The 9,822-nt window shown below is 41.4% G+C and overlaps 1 protein-coding gene across 1 annotated transcript; it reads left to right on the top strand.

Moving 5' to 3' along the window:
• Positions 1–1,003: 1,003 nt before the first annotated feature.
• On the top strand, positions 1,004–9,822 carry LOC109738533 (uncharacterized). The gene is made up of 13 exons (XM_020297633.3): positions 1,004–1,357; positions 3,345–3,571; positions 3,711–3,781; positions 3,990–4,046; positions 4,178–4,506; positions 4,926–4,994; positions 5,089–5,174; positions 5,334–7,466; positions 8,288–8,365; positions 8,477–8,588; positions 8,827–8,877; positions 9,018–9,088; positions 9,190–9,822. Exons 1-12 carry the CDS (start codon positions 1,019–1,021, stop codon positions 9,066–9,068), a joined length of 3,603 nt encoding a protein of 1,200 aa, XP_020153222.1. The 5' UTR covers positions 1,004–1,018; the 3' UTR covers positions 9,069–9,088; positions 9,190–9,822.

Below are 9,822 nucleotides of genomic sequence, written 5' to 3' on the forward strand. Positions count from 1 at the left end.
TTCAAGAAACCATGAGACAATCGTATTATTTTTTCTCATTATTTTTTCCAATTCAGCAAAAACCTATGTGTAATATGTCACATTTTTGCCTGGAATACACATGAATACGCGTGTAAAATATATGCCGTAAAGGCCTCACATCTCATGTCCCAAAAATTAACTTAAATGCACACATGACCTGGCATGTTACGTGTGGGGAAGTGCAAGGAAGATAAGCCCTCAAATTGTAATGCAAATTATCCATGGTCGTCGATTTTGTGCTATGTAGGTTTGAAAAATTCAAATATACAATTTGCACATTGTTTTCATAACACAAATTGTGTGCGCGTGCATGTTTTCCCCAAGAAAACATTCCCTTTTATATCATACGAGATGAAGAACTCCACACAAGAAATAAGAAGATGAGAGGCCAATATGGATTTGTTTATTTTTACATATTTTTGATTTAAAAATACAAGTGCAACTGTACATTGCAGCAACATTGTTTACAAAACTTGCAACATTTTTTTACCCTTAGTTTTTTAAAAAAACTTTTCTTTTTACCCTTGGTCACCTCGGCGTTTGACATTCGAGGGGCACCGGCGTAAATTCGCGTTCACGAACGTACTTACATGCCAATGTTTTTCTCGTGAGGGTGTACACCACGGCTTACATTCGATCGTCCTCTGTGCAGTTAGCCCTAGTAATCAATCATCATACGTACCGTGTTGCAAGAAAAAAAAATATCAATCATCATGTCAGAAAATACACACATACAGCTATCTCAAGGAAGGAGAAGAGGCATCTGTATTTCTGCATCTTCTGTGAAGGAAACGGAAAAGGGCGAGAGAGCCCAGCCCACCCAAGCAGCAAACCCGGAAATTAAAATTAACCAAACTCAATCAAAAAGGGAAAAGAAAAAAATTTACACGATTTCTGCGCCCTTCTCTTCGGCGTCTTCGCTACTCTCCGCCAGCGGAGCCCCAACAGGACCAACCCTCCCCGCCGGCGCCGCCGCTCGCGCAGGCAGGCGCGGGCGATGTACAAGCTCGGCGGCGGCCGTGGCGCCGGGCGCGGCGGCGGCGGCGGCGCCAAGCGCCCGCCCGCGCCCCACGGCCGCGGCCGGGGCGCCTCCTCCTCCATGGGCAAGGGCCCGCCTCCCCGCGGCCGCGCCGCCGCCGCCGCCGCGGCCTCGGCGGCGGCCGCCGCCCAGGCAGCCGGGCGCGAGGAGTCCTTCAGCCTCGAGTCCAGCAGCCCGCCCGCCTTCGCGGCAATCATAAGGCTCACCCCCGACCTCGTCGACGAGATCCGGCGGGCGGAGGAGGCCGGTGGCGGCGCCCGCATCATGTTCAACTCCAGCATCAACCCCGCGGAGAACGTGAGCTCTCTCTCTCCCTCCCTCCGCCGTTTAGTTTTTTTCCCCTCTCCCTTCGAGTCGGTTACGAAGTTTAACCTAACCAATTTGGATGTTCTACGCATTACGGTTGTTTTGTCGAGAGCGAGCGCCCCTTTCTGTATTTCCCTTTTCTTCCATGGCACCTTTCCTGAGTCCGGGGTAGGTTGATAGGTTCATTGCGTGTTTGGTTTTGCATTCAGATTGCTCGAATTTACTGCTTGGTACTCGCGTTATAGTTTGAACTCTGAACTGTTGGCGCGTATTGATTTCTTAGCTCAGCTCATGTTAGAACTGCCAATTTTCATTTATCATTGTGCGGGTTTTCCTCTCTGGTTCTTAGAGGACGGTTCTTCACTTGAATCCTTTCAATACGTGGTCCGGATGAGTCTGATTTGGCTTAAGACTGCCTGCTTATTGTTGAGTGGAGTTCATCTCGTGGTTTATCCAAATTGTTTGTTCAATTCGCATTTAGTTTGAGTCTGTTTGTTGATGATTCGTTTGTGTAGTCCGAGCAGCATACAGTAAGCGGCATACAATCTGATTTGAAGCTGTTGAAATTTAACTGTGCCCCATAATATCTAACATATAATTCTTTTCAAAACAATTATCTACCTATAATTTTATTATTTTGTGCAGTTCAGTGGGGGTTCTTGGCTTGGTACATTCTATGCTCTAAGCTTAAGATTAGTTTGGTTTCTTATGTTGTTTAGGATCATTAAAAGTTTTCCTTTGAGTGACGATCCAAACTCTAGGTTCCAAGTTCATGAGGCCCATTTGAATGATTTAGTTGAAAACGATTTTTGTTAATTTGAGTGCATAACAAGCTGACACATTTCTCACCTGGTCTTTTATCTTTAGTGTGAGATTTTTTTAGGTACTGTAACTCGGTGGTGCTTTTGGAATTACTAATAGCGGGATATGTATGTTTCTTTTTAGAAAAAACAATCACCCATATAAGATTTCTCGCTGAAGAGTCTCATGAATGATGGACAGTGAGCTCCAATACCCATCACTTGTTTCAAATAGAACCCCGCAAAATCTAAAATCTATCCCCATTTCCCCTTTCGGGAATAAATTAGTGCTGGCGAACTCTTCAAATCTTAAAATTAATTATAGACAATGAACTGTTCTATGATATGCATGAACTGCAAGCTGGTTTGAAAAAAGAGGAAAATAGCAGCTAGCCGGTACTTTGGGTCTCTTGTGAAGACTGTCTGGATTCTTACCTTTCTACATTACATGTCAAGTCTACTGGAACTGAACTCTTATGTCTGGCTGGTTATTTCTGTGGATCCTTGTTGTACTATTTTGTTTCGTTTGTAGAATAAATATCACTTCCATAACATGTTGCTTCGACACCACTAAATATCCTGTTGTATCTACTGTAGTATGCTTTGTTAAGTGATAAGCTTACTAGTTATAAATTTGTGTATTTGCGCTTCACATGTGTATGGAAGTTACTTTTATAGTGTCCAATAGTTAGAATTGTACTCAATCCGCCCCAAAATAATAGTGCAAAGTTAGTACAAAGTTGAAACACTTATTTAGGTACGGAGGGAGTAGATCATTTAGGATTTGAAGGTTGCTGGAAGATCAGCAGTTGACTCGGTATTGCTTGGTATTCACGATCGCTTCGTATGTTGTTTGATGAGAAAATACAAACATGTTTTAGGTACATACAAACAGAACAGTAATGCCTGTATTCATGTATCCACTCATGCAATTTTCTGTTGTTTAAGTAATAAGTAATACCAGTGCCATGATACTTGTGCACTGGAGTATTTATAACTGCTGTGTCCTTATTACCTTAGTACCATGGAGGAGGGTTTAGAGTCTTACTTTGAAAGAAATAGTACCCCCCCCCCCCCCCCTCTGTTACTGGTTTTTGGCATGACGCAAAGCCTGTGCAACATGAGAATTACTGCTGTACATTTAATTTGTTTAACTGAAAGTTCTTTTCTTGAACTAGGTTATCGATGTTGATGGTAAAGAATTCAATTTTGCCTGGGCATCCGAACGGGGTGAGTTATGTGATATTTACGAAGAACAACAGAGCGGAGAGGGTGGAAATGGCTTGCTTGTGGAACGTGGATCTGCTTGGCGCAAGGTGACCGTGGACCGCACTTTGGATGAATCAGCAAAGAACCTTGTGAAAGCGCGCTCAGAGGAGGCTGAACGTCTCGCGAAATCTCGAAAGTTTGTCTGCTTTCCCTGATGCATAATTCTCACTGATTAATCATCATCCTGATTTATAGGTTTCTTAGATCTTTTCTCAGTACTGCATATAAGTCCAATTTTTTACTTACACATCCTTGTTTAATTTTCTGTTGTATAGATCAATTGTGCTGGACCCTGGGAATCCATCTGTCAGGAATCAGGCCAAGTCAATGGTTGCAGCCGGAGAAGGTTTGAACTTTGATAACTCGTTTTGTTTTTCTTGAACGAGTTCATTATTTCCACCTCACTTTTACATTCATGCTTCGATAGTAGAAATTTTTTCTATGTGCAATGTAAATGCTGGTTTTGAATTTGACTAGTGCCTAAGGTTCGTTAGACTGTATAACGGCTATGGTTTGTAAGAGATTGTATAATTTAGTGGTGCTATCTCTTCCAGGTAATATGCGGAGGGGGAAATGGAACCAGAAGAAGGACAATTTCAATAAGAAGCAAGGTTTCAATTCTCTCTGATCTTCTCTTTTGTAGTACTTTATTCTTTCTATGTATATAAATGTCCTACTATTCTACCACTAAAAGACCCTGCATTACCATGTACCTGACTTTGTTTTCGTGGGTCTACTCCAGCTACTGTCATTCCAACCAAATCAATTTCTAAAGTAAAGCTGCCTAACAGTATTCCCAAAGGAAGTATCTCGGCTTCACCTGTGCCTTCTCCTGAGCAACCTGGACCAAGCATTCATTCATTTCCTGTTGGGTCAGATGCAAATAATGAAGTCATAGTACCTTTTGATTTGAATAAAGAGGAGAACAGTAAATTTGAGAAAGCAACACCAAATAGGATCTCTCGAGGACTAAATCATGGGGTTTCTGCAAGTGTTGAGGATAATACAACTGATTTGCGAAGCCTGCTGATATCTACACTCTCAGAAAATCCAAAAGGAATGAATCTAAAGGTAACCCCCATCCCCCCTTTAGCATGTGCAAATAGGAAAAGGAATCCAGAAGTTTTAAAATAAACTACCAGTAAGTTTTAAATATTACAAGCTTCCATGCTAACTTATACATGATTTTTCTGCACTCGTTTGAAAGACAACCATAGTTCCATGAGTTTGCTGTATGAGATGTCACTTCAATTATGGCTGACCTTGTGGTCTGATGACTGTTCTGTATCTTTTGATTTTTTTTCCAGCTTTATACATGATGTATTGTGATATCATCCATAGTTGGCTTGATCATATGCTACAAATGCTTTGGTTCATGATCTTAGATGCCTTTGTTCTTGTCATTTGTTTAGTTGCCTGATTCCCGAAGGCTTACTCCAAAAGGAATTTCCTGATGTTTCTCTTCACTACATGTTGTGAAACATATGTAGGCCTTGGAGAAAGCTGTTGCAGATGCAATTCCAAATGCTTCAAAGAAAATAGAGCATATCCTTAAGAATGTGAGTAACAAACATTATCCACCGCCTTTTTTCTTGGTAAGGAGACATTAAGAATATATCGTGATGCACACTTAACATATTTTTATTTATCCAGGTTGCAGATTGCCAGTCATCAGGGAGGTATTTGCTGAAACCTGAACTGGAAGTAGAAAACTCTAATCATGCATCTGGCAGTGGAAGGTACTATTTTTCTCCTACAAGTTCAATTCTGTGCTTCTTTTCTTGTTTAACCGGGCATTCCCTTCATGATGCCCTCCATAGTTTTATGTATAGTTATTTTCTGCATGTTTGCTACTTCCGCCCACAAGCACCTCAGTGTCTAACTGATGTATCTAACAGGACTATCGATGAGAACATCGAAGAAATTGCTCCAAGCTTAAGCATAGATGATCCTGATATTGAGAAGATTGAAATTGGGGGCTCCCCGGTTTCAGCTGCAGGAGACAAAAAGGTCAATGACAGTGATGGCAAAGCAGGTAGCTCTAGTGAGAGTGGAAGTGATAGTGACAGCGACAGTGACAGTAGTGGGAGTGAAAGTGATAGTGGCAGTCAGAGTAGAAGTGCTGGAAGTGGCAGTGGGAGCAGCAGCGACAGCGATAGTGATGCTTCATCAAGCAGCAAGGAAGGATCTGATGCATTTGTGGATATTACAAGTGATGATAACAAGCCAGATACAGCACGTAGGAAAGTAGCAGATGAACTGAAGTTGTCTTCCTCGCCAAGAGATTTTCCAACATTTGATGGCGATGATGAGCAAATTGATATTGGAACAAATCTGGATTATAAGAGCACATCATCACACATTGATCTGAATAATTTGAATGTCGACAATGATGAGCCGGCATATGCCGCTACAGCAACTGAGAAATTCGGTGCAAGCGATGTAGACATGCCATCAGAATTTCCAGGAAGCGAAAACATGGTGAGTACCAGGTTAGATCCAAGTATAGTTGATGGCGAGTATCCTGCAAACAAAATGTCTTATGAGGACAATCATTTTGATGACCCCTTAGTAGCGAGTAGTGAGAACTTACCTAATGAAGAAGCTATTCAGTTCACGGAGCAGCATGGTAGCAGAAGAAAGTCAACCTCAAAGGATGGAACAAACCATGTGCCCGCAAGAATATCAGAGATAGGTGCCAAACCCACCTTGAAAAGGTTTCCGGGTAATGAGAATGCTATTACAAAGCCAGAAAGTGCCAAAAAGGCCAAGGTTGACTTTGCCTATTCAGGAGCTACAGGTTCTTTATCAGCACAGAGACAGAACTTGCCTCCTGACAAACATATCAATGAGAGGTCAAGCAAGGAGACAGGGAATGTTGGATGGGACACACATACTGAGCTACAGGTACAAGATATTAGTCCTATGGAAGGAAGGCCTGTGACTCCTGGAGATCTACAAAAGATAAATCAGAGCCAAAATCTGCCCATCCCAACTCACTCTGAGGGAAAACAAGAAAAGATCACGAAAACAAGCTCTAAGAAGAAATTAGATAAGGTGCAGAAACCTTTGAATAGTATGGATGGCAGCCCTGGGAATGTTAATTTTGATAACACTGATGATTCTGCTGCAAGAAAAAGGGGTAGGCATGGGGGATCTTCTCTTGATGGGAAAAAGCACAAGCGCTCAAAGGATCCTAATATTGATACAAATCCCATGAATTTGACAAAAGGTGTCAGAGGAAATGTTAACCACAACATGATGATGTCTCTTCCTGAATGCACTGAAACTAATGGCAAGCCACCAATTTTGCAAAGAAACAGTGCTGAGAAATCATCTCCAAAAAAGGTGCTCCAGAGAGAGCATTCTGATCTCGAGTTGGGTGAACTTCGTGAATTACCTTCGGAAAATGACAACGGGAGGACAAGGAAACAACTTGAGAGAAATAGTTCTTCTAAGTCGCTTGATGGTAAAGCAACTAATGTAGATAATTTCTACCCCAATATGAATACCAGGAAGGTTGCCCTATCTGCTTCCCATGATCAGAGGAAACCATCACCGCAAGAATTTAATTCTGGAGGTAATATAAACCAGGAAGGATTCCCAAGGAAGACCGCCGGATACGACTTTGATAATAATAGGTCTCAGCATAGAGGAAATGTTTCACAGGGTCGGCAATTGCCAAGGACTGATGATTCAGATTCAGAGAACGTATTATACCCAGACAGGTCGGTAGAGAAAACAGGCAAAAGAGAAACAAAAATGGCACAGGGTGGAATGCTAGATCATGTAGATAGGAAGAAGGCTACTCCCAAGCTTCCTCAGAATGGTACCAAGAATGGCATAGAGTGTAGAACACGGAAATCAATTTCCCCTGCAGAAAATGAGGAAAGAAGTAGGAATAACTCTTTGATAGAGACTGAGACAGGTAGGAAGAGAAGAGACAGTTCTTCGGAAGAAGACAATCTATTCTTTAAGAAGTACGATAAAGCTAAGCCAGAACTGAAAGGTCCAATAAAAGATTTTTCACAGTAAGTGACAATATACTAGATGTTTTTATGCCCTTTTGAAGTATTTCTGCTAGTGCATTTAATTTGTTTAGCTTGTTTGCACACTCGTCACCAAAGATTTACACTGCCTTCTCGTGAAAATATTTGATTAAATCAGAATTTTCCTTGAGATTTTCAGCCGATGCTAGAAATAATTTTCTGCTCTAACATACACACACGCCTGTGTACGGTCTCAAAATATAAGGTGTATTTTGTTTTCCCAGAGCATGACTTTGACCAACAATTACTTTACAAAATCGGAGTAATTTAGTACTCCCTCTGTAAAGAAATATAAGAGTGATCTAAACGCTCTTATATTTCTTTACGGAGGGAGTAAGTGTTTTGTAATGAATTTTCTTTTGACTAGAAGATCAAACTAAATAATATAATAAGGTCTGATGAGTAATGTTTAACAAATTGGGATTTTAAGGACATCATTTTCATGTCACATAAACTATATACCAATAGAGAATTTTTGATCAAGGACTTGTCGTAAAGAAATATAAGAACGTTTACCTCTGGGGTAATTTTGGGACGGAGTCATGGAGGGATTACAGTTTACCTCTCGGGTAATTTTTGTGTCTTGAAATCCAATAATGATAACAGTACCACACTTAGCACAAATATAGGTCCCAGTCACACAGAAGTGTAACACAGCATCATATTCATTAAGAGATTCAAAACGCAACTGTTTTCCTTGTGAGATAGACCACACATAGGCAATTACTCAATGGCTGGTATATCTTCGTTGCAGTTGTACTTTTTGTTCATGCAGGCAACTAACTGATTATATCCATTTTCAGATACGAAGATTATTTGCAGGAGTACAATGAGAAATATAAGGTCTACTCTTACTTGAACAGTCAGATAGAGAAAACACAGTATGTGCTAACCTGAATTTTTCCTTCTAAAATTCCACTTTGTACTCTTGTTTTAATTCTTCACAGTCCATGTTCTATCTTCTCCTATAACTTAGCATGCTTTTTATGCAGGTCTGAGTTCCTAAAGGTTCAGGAGGATTTCAATGTTGCTAAAGAAAGAGACAAGGATAAGTACTATTACATTGTTGACAGACTCAGAGACATGTACCATGAATCGGGCACAGTATGCTTTCTGCCTGCCTTTTTCTTCATTGATTGAACCTGAGTAACATAAATTTTTACAGTTAACTGATAACCTGCGCTTCGGGTGGTGTGTGTGTGTGTGTGTGTGTGTGTGTGTGTGTGGTGAGGTGGGGGTGGGGGGTGGGGCGGTGGGGGGGGGGGGGGCATTGCATTAATCAAGATCTTGGCATTCTCTGCATTTCTTCATTATTTCTTACTGAGGACATTATATTCTGCAGAGGCATAAATTGATGAAGAAGGTCTTCGTATTGCTTCATGAAGAATTGCAGGTGTGTAATATGATCTTTGAGTATGCTTTCTGGTAGTTGACTCCAGTTAATTTCATTATCATTTGAGTTGACCTCCATGTGTTTTGTTTCACTTGGGTTTGTGGCATGTATTTTGATTCTCTTGGTTATTAATTCCCCAGAGTATCAAGCAAAGAATGAAGGACTTCGCAAAGGACTATTCAAAGGAATAATGGGTCCACCCTCATATCATGTGAGTGGTTTTGAAGTAATCTTTTGCCTGAAGTACGTTGAAACATCTTACAAATGACAACTGACTGCAGTACTGACATGACTTTCTGCCCATGCATGCAGGGCATTAGCAACTGTTTATTCAGAGGCTGTTACCCAGCATCTACTCTGAAAAATGTCGGGAACCTCGGCTTCATGCTTTGCCTTTCTAAGAAAGCAGTCCCTGGTTTGAACATTCAGCTCAAGGCATTCATCAGGTGACAGAAAGCTGGGAAAGCTCACGGTTTCATCAATTGTTCTGCTGAATTTCCTAGTGATCACAGCAGCAGCGATCGAGAGGGTGATGCGGTGCGGTACAAGGAGTAACACCAACGCCTCCACACGCGACATGTCCCTGGCAGTGTGAGCAGGCGAAACTTACGGAACAGAGGTGCTGTTGAAGGCTGTTTTACAACATCAATTTTGCAGGCAGGTAGATAGGAACTGTGTCGGGACGGGGTTCCCCCTTTGTAGATTTTTCCTTCTTTCTTTCTTTCTTTCTTTCAGTGAGATCTCTACCCGTCCTGGCTTTTGTATCAATGTGATCAACTCAATCCTGTTTCACCTTGTACATAATCTGTAGACCAAACTAGAGTAGTATTTGATGGAGGTGGGGTAATCACGGTGTATTCCTCACAACGTGTTGGTGCAGTGAAGCTGTTGAAGTATGTTAACATGGGAAGTGACGAGCTTGTCAAAACTATTTATCTTTGGCCA

This window comes from Aegilops tauschii, chromosome 4 (assembly GCF_002575655.3).
Source record: "Aegilops tauschii subsp. strangulata cultivar AL8/78 chromosome 4, Aet v6.0, whole genome shotgun sequence".
NCBI lineage: Eukaryota > Viridiplantae > Streptophyta > Magnoliopsida > Poales > Poaceae > Aegilops > Aegilops tauschii.

What these genes read in the sequence shown, in the direction of transcription:
- LOC109738533 (XM_020297633.3), top strand. Translation starts at nt 1,019, where the DNA reads ATGTACAAGCTCGGCGGCGGCCGTGGCGCCGGGCGCGGCGGCGGCGGC. An exon ending in GCATCAACCCCGCGGAGAAC is followed by an intron (nt 1,358 to 3,344) that starts GTGAGCTCTCTC and finishes TTCTTGAACTAG; the next exon opens with GTTATCGATGTTGATGGTAA. An exon ending in AATGGTTGCAGCCGGAGAAG is followed by an intron (nt 3,782 to 3,989) that starts GTTTGAACTTTG and finishes TATCTCTTCCAG; the next exon opens with GTAATATGCGGAGGGGGAAA.